Below are 25394 nucleotides of genomic sequence, written 5' to 3'. Positions count from 1 at the left end.
AGCAGCTGGGACTAGAACCGGCACCCATATGGGATGCCAGCGCTTCAGGCCAGGGCTTTAACCGCTGGGCCACAGCACCGGCCCCTTGGCTTTACTTTTAAACAGCTTGAAATACAGTGGCTACTTAATAGTGGACACTGTGAACATGGCACTTCACCAAAGCACAGGAGGAATTAAGGCTTACACAGAGGGGTACACATGACAAATGATCAGGGACTGGGGAACAAGTCCCCTGCTGGCGGCAAACAAGAGTAAGGAGTCCAGGTTCCAGAACTGGACCTCCTGGGCTTGAATGCCAGTTCCTCCACTGATAGATATGTGAAACTGACCAGTGGCTTCCCCTCTTCTTGCTTAGCTTTTCCTTCTGAAAAACGGGAATGACCTTGCAGGAAAGCTGTGAGAATTACAGGAGGTAAGTTATGTAACATGCTTAACACAGCACTTTGCCCAAAGTACTTCATACATGTTAACTATGTAGTTGTGGGATTTATGGAGAAGGCAAAATCTCAGTGGGGTTTCTATGTGATGAAGGCAACAGAGGCAAGAGGGGAAGATTCTACCAGCATAGACAAAAACATCAGTGTGAAACACAGGAACACTGTAGCGTCTGCTGGCACCATAAGTTTGACCCAGTTGTGAAAGGTTTTGAATACAACAGGGACTTAAGATGTCATCATGTAGCCGGCTGAGAAGCAGCTCTTGGCAGAAGCATGGCATGAAGGGAGTGTTTTGGAAAGTTGATTTGTAGCATATATAGGCAACGGGGAGATTGGAGGCAAGGAGACCATAGGGGGCTCTGTGGTACAGGCACAGAGTACCAGGTGTCCAGTTTCTGTAAGAATTGAGCAGATGTGATGAATGACTGGAGGTAAGAATTAAAGTGCTGAAGGAAGAGAGAGTCCTGAAAGTGTTAAGCCTGGGTTCGTGGGAAAATGGAGGATTATTAGTGGAAGTAAAGCAGCAAGAAGGGAAGCCACTTAACTGTATCTTACACATGTTACCATTGAGCTGTTTCTGCTGGGCAGGTGGAGAAGATGCTGGGCTCTGGTTACCATGTGGGAGAGGCAGGCCTGATGCCGTGGCTGTGGCTGCCATCACTGTGAGCCCTCAGAAATCATTCCCCACCCTCTCCTTCACTTCACCCACCTGGCCCCGGCTAGAACTGCAGCCCTCCTCACCTTTCTGCCTTCCACCATTTATCAGGACAGAAATGAAGAGCAGGTGCGGGTGTCTGACAGCTGTCTCTGTAGTTAGAACTTGTCTCTTTTCCTCATTCAGAAAATGACACAGCCCATGTAATAGACATGTAATAGAAGTGTGTGGTGGAATGAGAAGGCCATGCCAAGATGGCCGCTGGCAAGTGAGCTTCAGTTACTCAGGAATGGCTTTGAAACCCACCTGGCAACGGAGCCTGCCTGGCAACAGGCTGTGATTGGATGGCTTTGGATACTGCCTGGCAACAGGTTGTGATTGGTTAGGGCATAGACTGCCCCTTGAACGGATTGGCTGTCTTGGCTGTATAAGCTGTTGTACCAACTGAAATAAACGAGTCTGTGGGCTGCTCACCTCTGGCCCGCTTTCACCCGGCTCCAGGGGTCTGTGTGGTGACTCCGCGCCTCTTGCCCCCACCACACTCCTCCTCTCAGAACGAATCCTCAGCAACAGAAGGGTGCTTGGAGGAGAGAGCATACTTCATCAGCGAATCGCTTACTCTACCCAACGGCTCCAACCCACAGTTCCTGCTCCTTACACGCAAATGCAGGCAGTCAGACGAGAAGCGTCCACGGGTGACTTCACCAGCGTCTCGTTGCCTGAATATGATGAGTTCAAGTATTACTTCCTGCTTACGCCTTCATGCTGTATTCTTTTATACACACTATTCTCATGTACAATGTTTGTTCCTTCCTGCTTTGCAAAGCCATTCCCCCACCTTCTGGACAGTCATTTCCCCATGGTCTGATACTAATCAGCTCTTATTTTTATTGAAGTGTGTCATATAATATTTTTAAAAGATTTATTTATTTATTTGAGAGGCAGAGTTACAGAGAGGCAGAGGCAGAGAGAGACAGAGGTCTTCTATCCACTGGTTCCCTCCCCAAATGATCACAACAGCTGGAGCTGGGCCAACCCGAAGCCAGGAGCAAGGAGGTTCTTCCAGGTCTCCCACACAGATGCAGGGACCCAAGCACTTGGGCCATCTTCTACTGCCTTCCCAGGCCATAATTGGGAAGAGAGGCCTAAATTGGAAGAGAAGCCGGGACTCAAACCGGTGTCCGTAGGGATGCTGGTGCCACAGGCAGAGGTTTAGCCCACTATGCCACAGCACTGGCCCATCATATAATATTTGAATTAACATACATATCTCCCCCCACTGCTACTGCTAACAATCAGATGTCTTTTTTTTTCTGTTAAGATTTATTATATTTATTTGAAAGGCAGAGTTACAGAGAGAGGTAGAGACACAGAGAGATCTTCCATCTGCTGCTTCACTCCCCCACTGGCCACGATGGCCAGAGCTGAGCTGATCTGAAGCCAGGAGCCAGGAGCTTCTTCTGGGTCTCCCCCATGCATGCAGGGGCCCAAGCATTTGGGCCACCTTTCACTGCTTTCCCAGGCCACAGCAGAGAGCTGGATCGGAAGTAGAGCAGCCGGGACTTGAATCAGCGCCCATATGGGATGACGGTGCTGCAGACTGGGGCTTTAACCTGCTGAGCCACAGTGCCACCCCCCCCCATTTTTTTTAACTACAACATATTACATCATGCCTGGCACATAGGAGGTACTCACTAAATGCAAGACGTTTAAAATGAAAGAATTGATAATTACATGTAGGCCTTTGATTTCCCTTGATCATTTGTTTTGGTTACAATATGATATTTTCATGTGATCTTTATTTGTATTTTTTCAACCCTTATGCCACATTATGCTCCATAGGTCCAAGAATCTGAAAACAAATTCCCAAGTTTTGCTACTTTTTAATAACACTTCATAAGAAATGGTTTTATGTTTTTATGTATTTTATTGACAGTTTTTAAAAATGTATTTGAGAAGCAGAGAGATGGAGAAAGCACAACAGAGGAGACAGCTGTCATCCACTGATTCACTTGCCAAGTGCCTACGATGGCCCCAAAACTAGGGCCAAAGCCAAAGCTGGGAACTCAGTCAAGGTCTCCCATGTGGGGAGGAACCCAGCTACTGCCTCCCAGGGTCTACATTAGCAGGAAGCTGGAATAAGGAGCATTGCCTATACACAAAGCCTGGCACTCTGATGAGGGATAGAATCACCCCAGCTTACCTGCTAAGCCAAATGCCCACCCCCTGTACAGAAATTTCTGGAAAAGTTGTAAACATTGTCATTTAAACAGTCCTGGCTGTTGAGGGCAGTTGTGAAGTGAACCAGCAGAAGCGAGATCTCTCCCTCTTCCCTCTCCCTCTTACTCCTAACTCTCTGCCTTTCAAAAAAATAAAATAGTAAAATTTTAAAATAAGTCAATAAAATGTAGAGTTTGAAGGAAATGACTTATCCAAAGGATAAAATAGGGAAGCTATTAAAAAAAAAAGTTAAGAAATGAAAAAAAAAATGTTTCAAGAATTTCCGGAGAGGCCAGTGTTGTGGCATGGTGTGTAGTTGCTGCCTGAGATGCATGTATCCCGTATGAACGCTGGTCCAAGTCACAGCTGCTCCGCTTCTGATCCAGCTCCCTGATGATGCACCTGGGAAGGCAGCCCAAGATGGCCCAACTGCTTGGACCCCTGCATCCACGTGGGAAACCAGTATGAAGTCCCTGGTTCTTGGCTTTGACCTGGCCCAGCCCTGGCTGTTGCAACCATTTGGAGAGTAAACCAGCGGATGGAAAACCTGTCTCCTCCTCCTCTCTCTATGTAATTCTGCCTTTCAAATAAATAAATAAATCTTTTTTTTTTTATTTTTACTTTTTAACAGGCAGAGTTAGACAGTGAGAGAGAGAGAGAGACAGAGAGAAAGGTCTTCCTTTTTCCATTGGTTCACCCCCAAGTGGCCGCTGCGCTGATCCCAAGCCAGGAGCCAGGTGCTTCTCCTGGTCTCCCATGTGGGTGCAGGGCCCAAAGGCCTGGGCCATCCTCCACTGCACTCCCAGGCCACAGCAGAGAGCTGTATTGGAAGAGGAGCAACCAGAACAGGACCGGCACCCCAACCGGGACTAGAACCTGGGGTGCTGGCGCCGCAGGCGGAGGATTAGCCAAGTGAGCAGCGGTGCCCGCCAAATCTTTTTAAAAAATAATTTCTGGAAAGATATTATAGAATGAAGTAATATATCTTAAGTTACTTAATTTTTAAAATAGTAATCTGTTGTTAAGCAAATCAAGAAATGAACAATAATTATTAGAGATTTTCCTATAAATTTTTTTGCAGATTCCTAAGATGTAGTTTTTCTGCTCAAGTTTCTTAGGCTCTGTGTAGTTGCTTCTGACCTCTTCACACAGTCAGGAGCCCATGCATGTGAGCAGGTGCACGAACGGGTGGAATAAAAGAGGCCATTTTCATTCTCCACATATAAATCTCCAAAAATAATAGGACACATGTGTGCAAAAGTGGTAAACCACTAATAATACTTAGAACTCCACAATTCCTAGTGGAAATAAAATAATAAAGCAATAAAACCTTCAAGGAAAAGAACAAGTACGAATGTTAAAACACTGGCATCAGGGTTCAAAACTTGTCTGAAATCCAGTCACTCATGATGTGGTTGCCTACAAGGGGAATTTACACTGTTTTTATGTCATTGTGCACTACAGACAGGCCGGCCAGCCCTCAGGAATAGGGTGTGCATAAAACCTGTGCCACACGTATGCACCTTTGAGCAGGAAGATCAAACATACTCTTCCTCACTGGAGATTACTTTAACTAATTAACTAGTAATATAACTGATTGAGTCACCTTTGGCAGAGGGAGTAAGGGAGTTTGCAGCCATGTTAGAATTAATAAAAACTTCACATATTATAATGGTTCAAAATTATAAACCAGGTAAGGTCATAGATATTGCTTTGTCAGAAAAAGACTCCTAAATGCCACCCTGTAAATGCTTGTTTAATCCAAAAATAAGTCTTCCACCTTTCCAAGAACCGTGTTTACAGGATGGCTGTAGAAATGAGGTGGTTTTCTATAAACCTTCGTCAGAACCTTTAAGTGCCAATGCGCTTCTAGGCAATAGCCTGGAGCGTGGCGGTCACAACAGGTGCTGTCATTCCTGAGCGCGTGCTGAGGACGCTCCTTCCGTAACCCATGTAAAAGTCACACGAGATGATCATCTTTTGTCCCAAAAAATGTTCTAGCCAGCCTGGTCATTATTTACCATATTTGACACCATGCTGTATCTGGCAATTTGCAAAATTAAATCCACAAAGAATGAAAACTTTCAGTGTTTTTTACATTCTAAAAAATATTCAGCATTGGACCTATCAACAGAAAATACAATCGAAAATTATCAGTCTTTTAAGTATTGCTTATAAAAAACCAGACAGGATGAAATTAATTATCCTTAAGAAAAATCAACCAATGAAAGCTCTTGTCATCAGCAGAAAGTATTATTAATGAGACACTGACTGAAGGATTTTTTTTTACTTTTTATTTTGAAATAATTATAGGCTTCATAGGAAGTTATAAAAATAGTACGTCAAGGGGTTGGCCATGTGGTGCAGCAGGTTAAGCCTGTGCCTGCAACACATGTGGGCAACAGTTGAGTCCCAGCTGCTCCACTTCCAAACCAGCTTCCTGCTAATGCTCCAGGGAAAGCAGCAGAAAATGGCCCAAGTCCTTGGTCCCCTGCGCCCGCATTAGAGTTCCAGGCTCCTGCCTTTGGCCTGGCCCAGCCCTGTCCATTACAGCTATTTGGGGAATGAACTGGCAGATGTAAGCTCTCTCTCTCTCTCTCTCTCTCTCTCTGTGTGTGTGTGTGTGTGTGTGTGTGTATGTGTATCCCTCCCTCCCTCCCTCCCTCCTACCTTCTCTCCCTCCCTCCCTCCCTCTTTCTCTGGAAATCTGCCTTTCAAATATAAAAAAATAAATCTTTCCAAAAAAAAATAGTATGAGTTCCAAGCACTCTTTCCCCAGCTTTCTCCAGTGGTAATATATAGCTGCAGTACAACATCAAAATCAGGAAATTGATGTTTGTATAACACTGTTACATATTATGGATCTTGTTCAGTTTTCAACAATTTTTACATGCATTCGTTAGTCTGTGTGTGTCTTAATCTGTTTTGTACTTTTGTAATGGAATACATAAGCCTGGGTAATTTAAAAGATCAGAAATCCAAGATCAAGGTGCTAGCGTTTGGGAAGCTGTGTTGTTGCGTCATCCCTTGTCAGAAAGCAGAGGAGCAAAAAGAAAGAAACTCTGTGTCCCAACATGGCAAGAGAGCAGAAGGGAGCCAGCTCACTCCCACAAGCTGTTTTTCTAGCATATTAATCCATTCATGATGGGCTGTCCTCATGATCTAAACACCTCCCTTTAGGTCCCACCTCCCAACACTGTTACATTTGGGGGACACATTGAAACCATAGCAGTGTCTGTGTGTGTGTGTGTGTGTGTGTGTGTGGTCCTATGCAAGTTTATCCCTGTATAGATCTACATAACTCCCACAAGAATCAAGGTGCAGAATTCTCCCATCACTACAAAACAACTCCCTTCTGCTACCCTTTTATGCTCAGACTCCTTCTCGTTTCCCTATCCCCTGGCAATTACCAGCCTGTTCTCATCTCCATAGTTTTGTCACTTTGAGACTGCCATATATGTGCTGTCATGCAGTTGCTATGCTTTGGGGGCTGACTTTTTTCACTAAGCATTATGTCCTTGAGATCCAGCTTGCTGCAAACACCCATAGTTTATTCCTTTTAGCTGTTCGGGATTCCTATGTATGACTATTGCAGTGTTCTGTCCATTGAAGGACATGTGAGTTAGTTCATTTATTTTGTTTTGTTGTTGTTGTTGTTGTTGTTTTGTTTTGTTTTGTTTTGTTTTGTTTTTAGAAATAAAAGTTGTTGGGGCCCAGGGTTGTGCCACCTGCTGTGCTGGCATTCCCATATGGGCACTGGTTGCAAATTACTTCTGATCCAGCTCCCTGCTAATGCACCTGGGAAAGCAGTAGAAGATGGTCCAAGCACTTGGGCCCCTGCACCCACGTGGGAGACCTGGTAGAAGTTCCTGGCTCCTGGCTTCAGCCATTTGAGGAGTGAACCAGTGGATGGAAGACCTTTCTCTCTCTGTGTCTCTTCCTTTCTGTAACTCTGCCTTTCAAATAAACAAAATAAATCTAGAAAGAAAGAAAGAAAGAAAGAAAGAAAGAAAGAAAGAAAGAAAGAAAGAAAGAAAGAAAGAAAGAAAGGAAGGAAGGAAGGAAGGAAGGAAGGAAGGAAGGAAGGAAGGAAGGAAGGAAGGAAGGAAGGAAGGAAGGAAGAAAGAAAGAAAGAAAGAAAGAAAGAAAGAAAGAAAGAAAGAAAGAAAGAAGGAAAGAAAGAGGAAGGAAGGAAAGTAGTTGTTGGGGCCGGTGCTGTGGCCCAGTGGGTTAGGCTCTGGCCTAAAGTGCTGGCATCCCATATGGGCGCCACTTCGAATCCTGGCTGCTCCTCTTCCCAACCAGCTCTCTGCTATGGCCTGGGATAGCAGTAGAAGATAGCACAAGTGCTTGGGTCCCTGCACCTGTGTGGGAGACCCAGAAGAAGCTCCTGGCTCCTGATTTCCGATCTGCACAGCTCCGGCTCTTGCAGCCAATTGGGGAATGAACCAGGGGATGGAAGACCTCTCTCTCTCTCTCTCTCTCTCTCTCTCTCTCTGCCTCTCCTCTCTCTGTGTAACTCTGACTTTCAAATAAATAAATCTTTTAAAAGAAAGAAAGTTGTTGATGAAAATAGGTGTTGACCTACTAAGATGCTCATATCCCACATCATGGTGCCTAGATTCAAGTTCTGGCTCCGTCTCCTGACTTCAGTTTCCTGCTAAAACAGACCCTAAAAGGCAGTGGTGATGGTCCAAGTAATTGGATCCCTACCTCTCAAGTGGGAGAACTGGATTGAGTTCCTGGTTCCCAGCTTCAGACTTGACCCAGCCCAGGCATGGAGGGCATTCAGGGAGTGAACCAGCGGGTGGGAGCTCTCTGTCTCGCACTCTCTCTCCTTTTCTCTCCCCTTCTCAAATAAACAAAATTTTTAAAAGATAAAAATAGAAGCTGGCACTGTGGTGTAGTGGGTAAAACCACTGCCTGCAATGCCAGCCTCCCACATGGTTACCAGTTCTTGTCCCAGCTGCTCCACTTCAATCCAGCTCCCTGCTAATGAGCCCAAAGCAGCGAAAGTAGCCCTAGCCATTGCAGCCATTTGGGCAGTGGATGGAAGATCTCTCTCTCCCTCCCTCCCTCCCTCCCTTCTTCTCCCTCCCTCCCTCTCTTTCCTCTCTATAACTCCACTTTTCAAATAAATTTTAAAAAATATTAGAAAGAATTTCATTTCTTTAAGATGAATTCCCTACAGAATTGCCAGGCTGTGAGGCAAGTGCACACATGTTGTGTTTTGTAAGGAACCGGCAAACCATTTTCCGGAGTTGACAATATAATTTACATTATACAGGTTATATATGAGAAATTTATTTATCCTTGCTAGTATTTTGTATTTTTACTATTTTTTAACTATTCTAAAGGGTGTGTAGTTTCTTTAGTTATTTTTGGGAATTATTGGCTCAATTTATTTGGGTGGTATTGTGCTAATTCAGTGAGGATGATTTCTACCTTCACGCTGTCTTCCTTAGTATGAACTTCCAGCTTTATTTTATATGAATTTTTAGACTTCAGATTATGAAAGGGTGTGTCCCAACTTCAAATTTAGCAATGGCCAGCATGAGTGACCACAAACTCACTTCACCTCCTCTTATCATTCCCCACATGAGATGAACGTGCCTGTGCCCCCACATGCTGCCCTTCCTGGGAGAAAGCTCTACTGGCTGCATCCTGTTCTATCTGTCCAGGGGAGGCAGGACAAACCACGGGCTGCACGGTTGCTTTTCTGGTCATCCACAGCATGCATCCGTGAGAGAGCTGGGTTTGTGAGATGCTGGGGGACAGGGAGTGAGTGTGATTCTGCAGTAAATTTGCTCTGCTTTTCTCTGTCCAAAGTAAACCGCTCAGGATGGAGCAAAGCACAGCGGCTACATTTGTTGCAAAATGAACACTTTACTCACACACAGAATTGGAAGTGCACTTGACAGGCTGCTGCAGTAAGTGCTTGCATGCCTGAGACAGAACACACTGGATGCAATTTGCTCTCTCCCTCAAGTTCAGGCCATTCTCTGTGAAGAGGCCCAGAATACCGACCACTGGTCGTGGAGGGTGAAATGGCAAGTAGCAAATAGAGTCCAATTACAGAAGCAGCTTGTGGCTTCTGCTCCCTTACACTGACCCACAACCGCATCTTGAAAATGATGTAGCTAACAGTTATCAGAGGTAAATTATTTCTTTTCATTTACTAACTTACAACCACAAAATTATGAGATGTTGGAGCTTTTAGAGGGAGAAAGGTGTTTGCTTCCATTTCAGACTAAGGTAAAGCTTCCCGGAGTCCGTCTCTCAGTCTTTATCCACACTGATGACATAATTCTCAATGACTTGCCATCATATTGATGGGATGAATCTTCTGAACACAGTAATGAGTGAGACACACCAATCAAAGGACTACATATATGCTGTATGATCCCACTTATATCAAGTTCAAGAACATGGAAAACTAATGTATGGTGAGAGGAGTGGGAATAGTGGGTGGGTGGACAGATTGTCTGTTAGAGAGGGGCCTGGAGTTCTTTTTGGTGTGTTTAAAATGTTCTATGACTTGATCTCACTAACAGTCACACAGGTGCATGTATGTGAGCGTGTGCAACTCACCACATTCCACACTGAGGAGCTGGACACTTTCCTGTACACATGATACTCTTTCATTAAAATTAAATCAACAGGGCCAGTGCTGGGGCTTAGCAGGAAAAGCCACCACCTACAGTGCTGGCATCCCATATGGGCTCCGGTTTGAGTCCCAGCTGCTTCACTTCTGATCCAGCTCTCCACTATGGCCTGGGAAAGCAGTAGAAGATGGCCCAAGTCCTTGGGCCCTGCACTCACGTGGGAGACCTGGAGGAAGCTCCTGGCTTCAGATTGACCTAGCTCCAGGGGCCCTTGCAGCCATTTGGGGAGTGAACCAGGGGATGGAGGACCTCTCTCTGCCTCTGTCGCTCTGTAATTCTGCCTTCAAATAAATAAATAAATATTTTTAAAAATTAAAAAATTAAATCAATATCTGAAATGAAAAATTAAAGGGTTTGGCAATTAAATCAGAGATTTTTGGTTTTTCATTTCAAAACTTCCAAATTCTAATTTTCCCCAATGCAAATGGGCCAGTTTCCTCACCTCTCCTATGTTCTGCTCCCTCTCAGTTTCTTACCAAGCCAGATTTAAGTTGCAAGGTCATGCATGTTTTAGTTGTTAAATTATTGATATATTTCACTCCTTTTTTTTTTTTTTTGAGGTATGGATCCAAGGAATTTTGCCTGCTGTGGGTTGACATTTACTTAATAGCATCTTTTGCTGAAGTTCCATTTTCTAAATTAACATGATCAGGAACAGTGACCTGATGATATTTCTTTGTACATCTGGATCTTTTCCAAAAAGAAGGATTAAAACTGGAGGGGGAGGAAGTAAGGGAGGGAGGGAGGAAGGGAGAGAGAGAGAGAGAGAGAAAACAAACCTTGATCATCTTTAATTTAAGGCAAAATGTTTGACATTTTTGTAAAAAGTCAGATACATTTTGTCTCACCAACAAAACCGACACCACCGCTCCCAATACAAACTCTGTAGCTGCAGTGTATCTGCCACTTCTGTTTTAATGCCCCAATATCTTGGGTCTGGGATGCTTCCTACTAAACCATGAGAATAAAGAAAACAAGTCCACAAATAAACCACAGGCTATAGGCAACAGCATGCCTCAAGAACTGGACGAAGCCAGACTTCACTTCTTAGGACATCCGTGGGGGTGGGCTGGGAGGAAAGGAAGAAGGCTTCGAAGTACAGGAAGTGCACTATCTAGACGCCAGTGCGTGCTCCACAGTTTCCTTAGAAAACTGGCGACAAAAAAGTGCGGGTTATTTATGCAAACGACGCCTACGGTAGAACGTGGCGACCCAGATAGCGGCTCCGGAGGGCACCTGGTCCACTTTCCTCATTCCCAAGTGCTCGACGTGCAAATTTCGTGGTAAAGGATGGGGATAGGGCTAGGGGAGAGCTCTACGCAGACAAGGTGAGAAAGTAGGAGGACCGCCGGCGAAGAGGACTACACGGAGGAGCCCACGGAATGCAAAAGGAGCTGCCTGGGGCAGAAAGGGCGGCCGAGGCGCCGTGCGTTCTAACGCCGTTGGCCGGATCCGCAGCGCGGTAGGGCCAGGGAGAAGGATGTCGGGACGCGTGGGAGAGCCAGGGCCGGGCAACAGGTGGGGAGGTTGCAGACTTTTGTCTGCGGAAGGAAATGGGATGGCTGCGCGTAGAACTGGGGTCCGCGGGGTCCGGTGCGCTGCCGCCACCGCTCCGGGCCCCTCTAATTAGAGTGGGGATGCAGGGTGGCATTCGTCCGCGAGCGTTTTAATCGAGCCTCTTTTCAGGGGCCCGGGATAAATGTAGCCACTGTTACCGTGCGCTGAATGCGTCGCACAGGCCCCCGCCTGGCCCCCAGCGTGGCCATTCAGGGCTGGGCTCTTTTCAGAGAGGCTCAGCAGCTCGGCCCCCGCGCGCAGCGACTCTCCAGAGCGCTCCTAATTAGTCTAATTAGAAAGGTGGATTGATAGCCGCACACAAGACGGAGTTGGGGAAGCAGGATGCTCAATGTGCCCATCCCGGCTGGGCTGCCGCCTGTTCTCTTGCAAAGAAAGGGCCGCCAAGGAGGAGGCTGGGCCCGGTCGTACCGCCGGCTGGGCGGTCTTTGACCCCGCGCCTCCCGCCCACAGCCCCGGCGGGCCGCGGGAGCCACCCGCTTCCCCGAGGAGCGTCTCCAGGTCGCGGGCTCCGATGGAAGGGCCGTGGACGAGCGGGCACAGTCTCCCGCCCCGGCCCAGCGCCTCAACGCCCCTCCTGGAGCCGCGCCTTGCACGGAAAAACCGAATGGAGGCGAGCGCACTTGGCGGCGCGGGCTGCGGGGCCCGGGCTGCCGGCGGAGGTCTGAGCGGGGCCTCGGCGCCACGTGGCCGCTCCTCGCGCCCGGCTGCCTCGGCTCCGCGCGCTGTCCCCGCAGCGCCTCATCCCCATAAAGGCGGAACCCCGGGCAGGAGAAAACTTGGGGCTGGGAGCGAGGCCTAACTGCGCGCGGCTGTGGGCTGGAGAGCCTGCTAGGCGCCCTCGCCCTGCTACGCGCGCAGGCCGGTCGCCCGCGCCCAGCCGCCCCTGCCCCGGGCCGGCCTCAAGCCCCGGCCGGGCGCATTCCTGCGCTGGCTGCGGCCGGCGGGAGGCGGGGAAGGGAGCGGCGCGGGTGGCTTGGAGAACACTGAACCTTTAATTGGGCTATAAATCAGACAGGGGAGTGCGGTGGAGTTTGTGCAGGTGTAAAAACAGAGGGGAAAGCCCGGCCGAGCCGCCTAAGCGCCTGGGCAGGTCAGAACCTCCAGCAAACTAACATCTTGATAAGTCCGCTGACAACAAAATAAACACTGGAGAGGGCCGGGAGGCGGGGAGCGCGGTCGCCCGGGCCCGCTCGCCGCAGCACAGCGGCCGTCTGCCTGGGGAAGGCCGGCCGCTCCCCGGCCCTGCCTGGGGCTCCTGGGGGCGGACGAGGCAGAAAAGGAGAGAAAAGCGACCATCTCTCCCTCCGGGAAGGCAGGACGGTGGCCGTCTCGGGAAGTGCGCGCCGCCTCGCCCGGCTCCTGCAGGCGACCGCAAGCCGGGCCTTCCCGCAGACGAACCTCGGCTCCGCGCCGCGTCCCTGGCGCGGCACCGCCGAGAGGCAGACCACCCGCTCTGGCTGCACTTTGCGAGCTGACGTTGGGAAAACGCGGCCAGGCCCTTGGCAGAAGACAGCGTCGCGGCCAGCAGAGAGGCCGGTCGGAAGCGAATTCGGTGCGCTGCTCAGGAGGAAAACCGTCAAAGCGCTACCAAGACCTTGGCACAGGCGGCGAGAGGCTTCGGGGACAAAGGAAGACAATGCAGGTCTCGTTAGATCATTTTTCTGGACATTGTTTCAGGTCTGAAAGGGACCAAATCGTTTCAAAATGTTGCCAGTAAAAATTATCCTACGAGGAATGCAACTAATCCTTTCAGGTTCCTGTCAACCCTTTCCACAAAAGGAATCCGATTTTTCAAATCAAAAGATCCCCAAGTCTTTGGGGGCAGATTTATTGCATGCCAGGGCTTTCGTTACAGAATAGAGTTACAACAACAACCCGCACCCACCGGCTCCCTAATTCTGAAGACGTGTGGGAGACCATTTGCTGGCGTCTCGCTCTGCGTGCAGATGGGGTGGGGGCGGGGAGGGAGGGAGCGAGAGAGGACGAGGAAAGACTAAATTCCTTAAATAGAAAGACAGGACGCAGAGGGCCTCAGCATTCTATTTTTATCCTCTGTACCCCTGATTCCTTTTGGAGAAGAAAACTAGACCCAAAGTTGGTGACTTGGACTAAGTTCTTTGGTGAGGACGACTTAAAGGTGAGGCTGATGCTTGAATATACGTGGAAAAACTCTTGGGCACCCGTACACCCTCAGTGGTGCAAAACCCGGACCCTCGGACTGAGTCTACAAATTGCAACTTCTGCAAGTGGAAAGATAGTTTATTTAAATGTTTATAAAATAATACAAGGAAAAATACACTGTATTTTTATGTTTCACTCTCTATGGTAATAAAAAGATAAGCAAAAGCGGGGGAGGGGGTGGAGGGGAGTGGCCTAGAACTTTCCACAAACCCATGTGGACCTCAACTCATTCTGTCTCAGTTCACAGCAGTAGCTGACGACCTGAACACATAGTGTTCCCTTTCCAGATCTCCGTAGAGAAATGACCGCGGTGGCTATGAGGCGAGCCCTTAGTAAAATCCGCATACTTTAGAGGAAGCGCAGAGCCATAGTTCTCAGCCTGAGAAACCCCCACACCACACGGACACTACGGTGTGTTAGACATTTTGTGAGTGAATTGGCCATACCAGAAAGATACTGCCAAGGAACTGCTGGCAGGTTAGTTTACATACTAGCAAGATTTGGGGCAATGAAAAACAATGGTTTTCTTCATGGAGAAATGAAAAGAAAAAAAAAAAGTCGTCCTAGCCTTCTCCCCACCAGTCCTCTTGTTCTGTGAGCAGTGCACTCTTGTTAGTAGAGGCAGTGTGATGGCGGGAATTCTTTAATTGGTTTCCTATATTTAAAGTGGGAATAAAAGGATTTGCAATATAGCAGGTGCTCAATAAATAGTGCAGACTAATCCCACTTTTCAAAGCTTAGAGGTTAAAGACATGATCAGTAGATAAGTAAGTAGAGGAAAGAAACAGCAAGAGACTAGCAGAGTGGATTTAAAACACACTTGGTTTGTTTATTTTAGAAGAGGGGAGAAAGTTATCTGTCCAAATACACGTTTGGTTGAAATAAAACATTAAGCCATCTCTTTTACCCTCATTACTTCTAGGAAAGACTAGGTAACAATTTGTTTCCTATATTGGGGTGTGAATTTGTAAGAAAGATGAGTTTTTGTATATAGCCAAAGATTCCTTTTAACAATTTAAGGATTTGAGTATATTTCAAAGGTTAATTTTTTTTCATTTTCCCTAGAAGAATAAAGATGTGGGAAGAAGCCACACAGGATAATTCTTTACATTAGTATAGGTTTTATGTTTTCTAAAGCATTTTCACTTAATTATATTATTTGATTCTCAAAACTCGGCCACCCCACCAAAAATTTAAAAAGCTATAAATGAGGGTGAAAAATGATCCCACATTAAATTTTAAAAATGTAAATGTCTTCTGTATTCTCTTGCAGGCTTTGCAGATTTTTTGGCTTGTGATTTTTTTTTCTTCACTCTCTCCATAGTCAGTCATCTTAACAGAATGTCATCCTGCACATTTTCATATATATGAAATTCTCTACCAAAAAATAAGCAAAAACAAAGTGATGTTTTCTCCAAAATAACCCTTTATTGTAGACTTTTCAGAGAAATGAATCACTTCATTGCTGGAAATACCTGCCTTCCAGCTATTTTAATGAGAATTCCTAGGCAAGTGTGCAAAAACACTTCTGCCTTTTGCCATAATTAATCTCTGCCCTGCACTCTTTTTCTTTGCCAGTTTGTTGATCAGGGGTTTCAAGTAGGACAGAATCCTCAGTCTATGCCTGTCTTCCTCTGGGGCCAGGGAGAAACAGGCTAGGCCCCACCCCCACCCCGCCTCCTGGTGCTGGGCCTAGGACATTCCACTTAGCTTGTATCCAGCTTAACGGACCAGATATATTCTACTAGCAGTAACATCCTATATTCAGGAAAACACCCTACCCTGAAAAAGAAAGCCACTGTCGATGTAAGAGTAGTAGAAAATTATCCTTCCAAGCCTTCTAATCTCAAACTCTGAACTGGAATTTTCCAGATTCCCTAACTAAACCTACTGATGCTGATGCTTCTCCACCCCCTCACCTTCCCCTCACCCCCCACCCCTGCCACTAGAAGTCTCTTAATATGTAGAAATCAAAAGAAAAAGGTTTCTGGCTTTTAAACTAAAACCCACCTGCTCTCTAGAAAGTCGGTGGACTCTTGCATTCAGCACTGTCCCTGGGAAAGACTGCTCTCCTTTGTGCTCTGCAGCCCACCAGGGGCAGGCCCCATCTCGGCACTGACTGTAGCCTGGCTGTCTCGGTACTGGCTGAAGCAGCCGCCCGGCCCCTGCCTGGGGAGTCTGAGCTCCTGGGAGGCCTCTGGCTGGCAAGAGACGAAGGTGAGCTAGCAGGTAGCCTGGGATTCTCCCACAAGCCTTTTAGGGAGACCTCTGGCGAGGCTGGTGGGGGCTCCAGGTGGGCTGGTCACTTGAGAGGTTCCTGTGCAGCGGAGACTGTGCAACTGTTCAAAGGAGGTTAAGCCTAGGACTGTGCATCTGGAGGGGAGAGGAGACGCAGCCTCAGAAAAATGCCTTCTCATTGAGTGTTTAATCAACGGATCTGCCTCCTCACACAGCCTTCCCTCTTCTGCACTGGGAGGATGTGTCCTTAAGGCAGGTTGTAAGACCTGCTTAGCAATTATGCAAACAATTCTAAACTGGTTGATCTGGACCGCTAAAAGTCAACAAGAAAAGCAGAGGAAAGGGGTCAATGGGACAAAGGTGAGTGCTCTCTGTGTGTGATGCTTTAAGGATTGCTGATGGGGAAAAGATGCTAGGAGAGCATCAGGAAGGAGGAAGGTACGCCTTGGAAATAATTAGCCATCAATTCCCACTGTGTCTAAAACAAGAAGTGGAAGCGGTAGGGAGGAGGGTGTGGCAACAGTGCACAAAATCCGACAAGAAATCAATGACTTTACACGGCAGCCTCAGAGGCAACTTCCCGACTCCAGTGGGGTTTCATAAATCACAATGACAGAAACAAAGTGGCAGTGTGATGTAGTGGAGAGAAAACGGGGCTCCAGTGCCGGGGCTCCAGTGCCGCTGTCCCAGTAGCTGTGACCTTGGCCAAGTCATTTGATCTCCTTTGAGCCTTGAGATCTCTATTTGTAAAATGGGGTCAGTAATAATTCTTGTCTGTACTGTCTCACAGCACAGTTGGGAGAAATATGAGTGAAATTCCTTTTAAAAAGTTAATGTGCGGTGGGTTCCTGGTGCCTGGATGACATCTAAGCTGCTAATTGGATGGTGGGTGACATGGTGACATGGGTGTGTCCGCTTTGTGTGATGCTATTGAGACTTGTGCTCCTTTCTATTTGTCCCCTAAAAAACATACTTTAAAAAGTTACAGTCACTGAAAAAAAAAGTTTTTAAAGCTAGGATGCTAATGACAACATCAAGAAAAATTATAAATAGGGGTCAGAAGCTAATAGTTTTTCGTCTTCATTTTCCCTCTTCGCCACCCTATCACACCTGGAGGCTCCAATCAGGATCCATGACCATCATCAGTGGCTTTCTCTTGCTATGTTTTTCTTGTTACTGAATAGTATTTTCCTGGCAAAGAAGCTGGAGGAATGAACCAGGAAGTTTCCTGCATGCCAGAGGGGTCAGTAATAAAAAAAGAGCCCAAGCCGTTCACATCAAGGGGAAAGATGTGATTAGAGAGATGTGACACGCAAAGAAATTATCTGCAAAGCGAATTCAGTCGGGAAAGGCTCAGCCCCCCAGAGCCCTGAGCAGCTGCTCATGATCAGATCCTCTGTCTTTCTGTCAGACGTAATTGTATCCGTGTTGGCAGGGTATTTACTGCTGAAGTCGAAGGGCCAGATTTTACACTAAACATATTTACACATTCTCATGCGTGGTCCTGTAAACACGCCACGTCTCCCTGGCCGTGACATCAAGCACATTGACCAACACAAAGCATATGTCTAATTACAAAATCATAGGGGGAGAAGGGAGGCGAGCGGTGGATGACGGGCAGCGAGTGTGCATGCCTGTGTGTGCATGTGTGTGACCCAGCTGCACCACCAGGAAACCAGCAGCAACAAGAATGGATGTGGACAATGCTGGGCCCGCTTCACTCGTCCTCTGCTCCCCAGGCCCGTCCTTGTCTGGCTCAGTTCTAAAGCGGGTGGGGGACCCCTGGCATTCCAATCAAACATATGTGGATGCCTCCCTGGAGGAGCCTGGACGGTTCCTGGGCAGATTTCTGATTTGGACTGAGTTTGCTGCTAAGCGGACCGCCAAGCTGCCCCAGAATGACTCTTCTTGGTCGGTAACAAAAACAGGTGTGAGCAGAACGTGGAGCCAGCAGAGAAGTTTTAAATTCTAAGTAGAGCCCTCGGTTCCTGACTTTAGGTATAAGATCGGCTCCCTACCCATCAACAGCAGTTGTAATAACAAGGTTCGCTGCTCCAAGTGTGCTCCTCGGCCAGGCGAGGAAATCAGAGCCCCCGGGGCCAGAGAGACGAAAACAAAACAGGTACAGCCTCAACCGCGGCCTGGGACAGCCTTTAATAAATGAGGCCGGCTGGCACTCCATCAGAATAATCGCCTTTCCTCGGAACAGCCGGCTCCCCAGCTCTGAGGCTGGCTCAGGGAGAGATGGTGGGTTTACAAAAATAAAAAATAAAATAAATAAATAAAAGGCAGGGGGTGGCGGTGGTGGACTGTGGAAGGCAGAAGCCTCCTGAAATGCGTGGGGACTTTGGGCCCTCTAAGCGTGTTGACAACAAATATGTCTAAAATTCCAGTTCCTTCACCAGAAATGTTGGGCAGGAAGGGGCTCCTGGGGAGGAGACCAGAAGTGGAGATGAGTAATCAGAAAGACGCTCCGGCGAGTTAAAACAACGGGAAAGGCTCTCAGACTATCTGTCCCTTTGCCTCCCGAGTTTTGCTGCTGCTGCTGCTGCTGCTTCTTAAGAAAAAGGAAAGTGGTCCTTAAAAAACTGGACAGGATGGGGATGCAGAGGAAACGCGTTGAGCAGAGGCTCTGGGATCTGATTTTAAAGAAATAAAATAATTACCTCGTGGAGGGGAAAAAAAGAAAAAGAAATCAACCAAGAAGCATCTAAGGTCATGACACCCTGTGTGGTACAAGGAGCAATTCAGTCCATAAGGGCTTCATTACCCGCGCAATAGATAACATTTGGCTAAATCTAGCTGCAGATTAAGTCTCCGCGGCACAACGGGGCCCTGAAAGGAGAGGTTCCTTTTTGTGTGGTCCTTCTCCGGGAGCCGCCTGCACCATTAGCCCCAATACATCCCTCTCCCTATTAACTGCAATTCCCTCCCGACTGCGCCGCGGTCATTTGTGTCGAGCTCTACGGGGGCGTTTGATGAGCAGGGAAACAAGGAGAAGGGAAGAAAAGCTTCGGGTTAATGAGTTGTAGCAAATCCACACTTTGTAGTTGGGAGGAGGAGCGCTGGTGGCCAATGTTTGTCCAACTGGTTTATTTTTCGAGACCCAGCCTATTGAGGAAGGCTTGTTCAAGCAGGCTTCGCCCCTACAAACACACAAACATCCTTCTGTTTGCCTTCAAAGAACAGGGGACCGGCGCGGGATTTGCATGCGAATGAGGAGCCCCGGGAGGAGCCGTCCTCTCCCGGCAAGGGCTGCGGGAGCCCGGCGGCCTTTGTTCCAGCACCTGCTCGCCCGCGCGGCCTGACGGGGCGCGCCCCGCACCCCCGGCCAGCGCCTCGCTCCCCTCCTACCCCTCGGCCCTGGCCTAGCGGCCAGCGGCCAGCACCTTTCCAGCCCATACCCGTCTGCCGGCTCTCGCTCCCCCAGGGTCGTCCGCCCCACCGAGCAGGCCCGAGGGTCAGCAGAGTCGGGGAGGGATCCCAGACCCCGAGGGTGGGGGCGCTGAAGGGGCAGGACGCAGCACGGGACATCGAGGCGCGCGCTGCCTTTGCAGCGTGCGGGCTCCAGCGCGCGCGCTCGCGCGCGGTGGCAGCGGGAGCCCAGGAGCGCTGGATCGTCCAGGGCCTCCTCGCCCTTCTCTGAAACGCACCGACACCCTGCGGGGTGCAACTAGTCCCCGCGGTTTTTTTTTTTTTTTTTTTTAAAAGACGCGGGAATCTGAACCGGAGAGGACTTAGCTCGGACCGCCAGCTCTCAGGGCATCTATGCAGCATGCAAACATTAAAAAACACTCGCGGCTTTGTCCTCGGCCCTCTCTCCGCAACTGCGTTCTCATCTGGGTCCCAGCCCTGAGCCTTGCAGAAGGCGGTGCCGCCTGCCCGCGCCTCTGCACCCCCACCCCGGCGGCGCGCGGGGGTTCTCGGGGCCGGGGTATCTCCTCTCTCGGCCGGCGGGCTCGGGCAAAGGTAACTTTATTGCATATAGGATTTTGATCTACCAGCATTTCAACTTGTATCTCTATATTTAGTGGTAAGTTTGAGGGTGAGTGTGTTTACACTAACCTCTTATTTAACCTCTTTCAAACATTTCATAGGAAGAAAACAAAAAAGCAAGCCCCTCCTCCTGCGGCTGAGTCAGTTCTGCCCTTGCTGAAGGGAGGAGAGGGCAGGATGTCAGGACTGAGTATCGCCGGAAAATACTGGCCTACAACGCACACTTCACCAACCTGTAAGTTAAACCTGTAGCTCTCCAGTCCAGATTTAATCTCCACTTGCAAGACACTGATGCTAAGCATTTAAATTAGGTATCCCATACGCCTCACTGCTCCAGGCCACAATAACATCTAGTCATCAAAACTGGTGCCACGTTTTTCCCCCAAAGTAGGAATTCCACCCAACAAGTAGTCAATGAAAAGCCTTAAGTGGGAATGCAGTATACTACATCACTTTCATTCTAAATAGAATTCATTCAGTAAAGACCTGACCCATTTTCACTTCCTACTCCTGAACACTTGCGCTATCCTCAAATTAAAGATTCCTCTTCCATACCCTGGATTATTCACTTTAAAAGAATCTCAGTATTAAGTGTGCTTTTCAAGTTTAAAAATCCTCTGTATCCAACGACTGGAACTCCACTTTAAACACTGGGGTGATCAGATGCGATTTATTCATATTTGCACATATTGTCTCACATCACTTTACTGATAGGCCTCTCAATTTTCCTAATAAAAATGTTAAGCCAGAAACTGCCTCTTTGCCTCTATTACAACATAATAGTATGTTGTAGATATTTTTCAGATATGTGCAACTGTTGTGAAAAGTGAGCAGAAAATAAATGAAGTGGAACACTCAAACATAAAAATTCCTCTTACAGTAACTGGCTTTGCTCTAAAATGTCTGAACACCCTCTAAAAGAGAACAGAGTCAGACTTGGAGATGCACACCCCAGTAACTTTTATCTGTAGTCGTTTAAAAATAATTTCTGATTTCCTGTGATGGTTTTGACTTAGGAAGTCACAATGAAAAATCATGGCGTGATGCTTCTGCTAACTTCTCTTTGAAAATACTAGTTAGAGCTACTCTATAGCAGGTTCCTATTTACCCCACATAGAAACTTTTCTTAACAGAAAAGAAAATAATCTAAGAAGAGGACGACCAAAGCCACTCATCTTAGTGGGTTTTCTTTAAAAAGTAAGCATTTTATTTCTGAAAAAGTGTAAAAATCTTACATTAGAATAGTACAATAATAATTGCCGTAAAATTTACAATACCCCTTGTAGAGAATACGCAGTAAGTACAAAATTAAAATTCCGCGTGTCCATTATGATACAAAACACAGGTTAAAATAAGAAACGATAATTTGACTTTTTTTTTGCTTGTGTAAACATGTTAATCATTGCTTCCTTTTCATGAGAAAGTACATCAGACAAGTGTCCTCCAATAAAAAGTATTGCTTCGCCGGCATTTTCAATCCTTTCACTACGTGTGTATTACTCTTCTTTTGAACAGTATGAACTTTGTTCAACGCCTGGACCTGAGAATCTCTACACCTTGAAAAGGCTTCGATTTTTTTTTTTTTTTTTCCTTCAATCTGCTTAAGGTCAAGGCAGGCCCCAGTGCCTGGACTGGCGGCCCCCGTCAGCGCCCCGCTCCTGCCCGGCCCGTGCGGGGGCTGCGGCGCGGGGCGCCCGTGCATAAATAGAGGGACCCGCGGAGCCGAGCGGCGCGCCCGGAGTCAGTCCCGCACCGTCTGTGTGCGAGACTGCAAGACAGCGAAAACGAACCCCAAACCACCCAGACGAATAAAGGAGCCGGGGTTCCTACCTGCTGTTCTCAGGGCGCTAACAGCGTTATTAACAATTTGAAATCCTAGCAGTAAAGTTCTCCACACTGGACAGGGCAGTCCCTTGGTGCAGAGTCCCCAGCGCGGCCGACGAGGAGACGGAGGAGGCGGCGGCGGCGGCGGCCGCCACGAGCGAGCGGGTGAGCGCGGCGGCCGGGCCCGCAGCCGCCTGCGTCGCGCAGCCGCCGCCGCCGCCGCCGCTGGACCCGGAGCCGGACACGAGCGCGGGTGCGGGTGCGGGTGCGGGCGCGGCCGGCGCGGCCGGCGAGGCCGAGGGCGAGGCCTGAGCGGCAGCGGCCGCGGCCGCGGCGGCGGCAGCGGCGGCGGCCGGGCCCAGGCTGCCCCCGATGATGCTCTCGATGGAGAAGGGCGAGCGCGCCAGAGCCGAGGCGCCCGGGCCGCCGGCCTTGGCCGCCGAGGCCTGCAGGGGGCCGGGCAGCGCGGCGCCGAGCGGGTGCGGCCGGTAGCCGAAGGCGGTCCGTGCCAGTTCGGCGGCCGCGCCGTGCGGCGGGGGCGGCGGCGGCGGCGGCGGCGGCGGGGGCGGCGGCGGCGGGGGCGAGTGCGGGTGGAAGGCGGCGGCGGCGGCGGCGAAGATCGCCGAGGGTGGCGCGTAGGGCGGCAGCTGCAGGCCGTAGCCGCAGCCATAGGGGCCGTAGCCGTAGGCGTGCGGCGGCGGCGGCGGCGCGGGCGGGAAGAGCGCAGCGGCGGCGGCAGCGGCGGCGGCGGCGGCTGCAGCAGCGGCGGTGGGGTCGCCCGCGCCACCCCCGGCCCCCGCGCCACGCAGCAGCAGCGACTCCGCGGCGGCGGCCGCGCTGGGCGCGAGCAGCGGCTGGCGCTTGAAGCGCTTCCTCCGGCGCAGGAAGCTGCCGTTGTCGAACATGTCGGCCGACTCGGGGTCGAGCGTCCAGTAGTTGCCCTTGCCCGGGTTGCCCGGCTCGCGGGGGATCTTGACGAAGCAGTCGTTGAGCGAGAGGTTGTGGCGGATGCTGTTCTGCCAGGCGGGAAACTTCTCCCGGTAGTAGGGGAAGCGACCGCTGATAAACTCGCAGATCTCGCTCAGCGTCAGCCGCTTCTTGGGGCTCTGCAGGATGGCCATGGTGATGAGCGCGATGTACGAATACGGCGGCTTCACCAGCGGGTTCTTGGCGCCGCCGCCCGCGCCCCCCGCGCCCACGCCGCCGCCTCCACCGCCGCCGCCTCCCCCAGCGCCCGGGCCCGCGCCCGCGCCGCCGCCACCGCCGCCACCGCCCCCTCCGGCCCCGGGCCCCGCCGCCGGGGCCGGGCCCGGGGGCGCCGGGGAGCCCTCCGCGCGCGGGGCCAGCAGGATGTCGTCGTCGTCGTCGTCGTCCTCCAGGTCCTCCAGCTCGTCCTCGCCTGCGTACGAGCGCCGCCGCCGCAGCTGCCGCCGCCGCCGCGCGGGCACGGCCAGCCGGGGCCCGCCGCCGCCGCCCTCGTCGTCGTCCTCCTCTTCCTCGTCGTCGTCGTCCTCTCCCTCCCCCACCACGTCGATATCTGTCTCCTCGGCGAGGCCGCAGGCATCGGACATCTCCGTGCTCAGGGTCATAGCTGTGGCGCGGCGGGGTGGCACATAGGGGCGCCGGAGTCCGGGCTCCGCGCGCGCCCCAGCCCGGGTCCCGGGCTGCCGGCCCGGCCCGGGGGCGCCACGCTGGGGGCGCGGCGGCGCCGGCGGCCGGGGCTGCGTGCGTGGGGCCTCGCGGGCCGCGGCGGGGCCTCGCGCGGCGACTTTGGAACTCTCGCGCCGCCGCCGCACTCGTCGCGCGCCTTCCGCGCTCCGGGGTTCGGCGCGCACCAGCCGGGGCAGAGGACTTGACCTTCTCTTCCGCGGCTCGGCTTCGGTCGGTTCCGTGGAGGGGTGGGCGAATCCAAGCTGTCGGGCGCGCGGGAGGGTGCGGGACGTGTGAGAGCCCGGACACGGAGCGCGGCGAGGCCGGGGCTGAGTCCAGGAGAGGGCGGACCTTTCCCGGGCTTATAGCAGAAGGGGGCCTGTCACATGGTGCGCACGTCAGAGCGCGGCCGAGGGAAGGGAGAGCGAGCTCGGAAATCAGCCGTGTTCGGGAGAGAAAGTTCACCCGTAGGCGGGGGCAGCGCACGCGAGGGCGGGGAGGAAGGAGGACCCCCGCCATTCCTGCCCAAGCGGTGGAGGCTGAATTACGTGGTGGTCTGTCAGGGGTCGCAGCCCGCTTCTCCCCTTCTCGGCCCTCCACCCCAACGCCACAGGGTCTGATAGCTCCAGGGTCCCCCGCAGCCGTCTGGCTAGGGGCAGAACCGCCGCGTCCTGAGGTGGTCCCTGGTTGGGCGCCCCGGGGATCTGTTGGAACAAGCGGTCCCCCCAACTCCCCGAGCCAACCGATGGGGAAAACCCCCATCTAAGCACGGCAATAATTGCGTATTGACCCTGCAACCCGTTCCCCTCGGTTCTTCTCCAAAGACGTCTGTTTTCCGCCGTCTGTTAATGAGAGCGCAACAAGCCGGCGTTTTGGTCACTCTTCCTGCGCTTGAACGCTCCGGAGTCCGAGCAGCCGAGAAGACCTGACGAGTCCTTAGGGGTGGAGAGAGCCATCACTGAATGCGGAAAAGTGATGGGATATTTTGGTGGAAACCCAAAGACACACAGACAAGTCGCACCTAGTAACGGCTCAAACAAGTTCCTTCGAACTGGACGGTCCGTAACAATGCCATCCCGATCAGCGTTTCGTAGCAATCTCAAAATATCTAAATTACTGAAACATGTACATAATAGTTCCACGCAGGCAGGCTTAGTAATAGACGCTACGAGGATACACAAGAACTTAAGAGCAACTTTTTAAAACGTGGTTTTAGAAAATTCATTCAATATTTCCAGTAACTCCTAGTAAAGATAAACGAATTTGTCAAATATCTGAATCCAGTTCCATTCGCATCAGTTTTCGTTTTCAGGTCGCAAGGCAGGGGAACCAGCCACAGACACTGCTGTCTTAGGGATGCCTGGCTTTATCATCAGCCCTTGATTATTTTGGCTATTGGAAAACCCTAGTCCTTTGTGGAATTCGAATTCACACTGCTACACCTTCTGGGTCTTTGCATCTCTTAAGGTGCTTTTCTTTCAAGGTGCTGACCTTGCCTTGAGAAGGTAACTTTCTGATTTAAATGCCCAGCTGACAAGCACCGAGAATGAAAGCCGAAGGTTTTTTCTAGGAGCATCTTCAGCTGCCCCTGTGGGTATCATTTCGTGCACCAGGCACTTTTCACGTCTTGAAACGCCCGCTCTCTACCGTTATCAATCACGGAGCCTTAAAAACAAACTGTTCCTCCATCCAACACTCCTTTTAAAATCGAGTTTTTGTTGCAGAAGGCAGCTACTGCCATGCAACACTTACAAATGACCCATAAAATCTACCATACATCTTGGAAAGATCTATGGGAACCCCTCAACGTTCTAAATAAATCATTTTTCACTGGCTGTCGTTTGATGTACGGCTGGACCGTTTAATTGTTGCGGCGGGCTCTGCGTCGACCTGCGCCTGCGTTAATCAGCGCTTGACTCAGGCATCGCATCGCCCTGTGGGTGCAGCCAG

General features: G+C 50.3%; 1 protein-coding gene across 1 annotated transcript; it reads right to left on the bottom strand.

Moving 5' to 3' along the window:
* Positions 1-21154: 21154 nt before the first annotated feature.
* Positions 21155-23533, bottom strand: FOXD1 (forkhead box D1). Its single transcript, XM_070056891.2, has one exon. It carries the CDS (start codon positions 23381-23383, stop codon positions 21830-21832), a length of 1554 nt encoding a protein of 517 aa, XP_069912992.2. The 5' UTR covers positions 23384-23533; the 3' UTR covers positions 21155-21829.
* Positions 23534-25394: the final 1861 nt, after the last annotated feature.

The sequence above is a fragment of the Oryctolagus cuniculus genome, chromosome 14, assembly GCF_051225735.1.
Source record: "Oryctolagus cuniculus isolate XC-2025 breed Fujian yellow rabbit chromosome 14, ASM5122573v1, whole genome shotgun sequence".
Taxonomy (NCBI): domain Eukaryota; kingdom Metazoa; phylum Chordata; class Mammalia; order Lagomorpha; family Leporidae; genus Oryctolagus; species Oryctolagus cuniculus.
This window is presented reverse-complemented; position numbering and strand designations above follow the sequence as displayed.

Excerpts from the sequence above, each read along its gene's own strand:
- FOXD1 (XM_070056891.2), bottom strand. The coding sequence starts at position 23,383 with ATGACCCTGAGCACGGAGATGTCCGATGCCTGCGGCCTCGCCGAGGAG.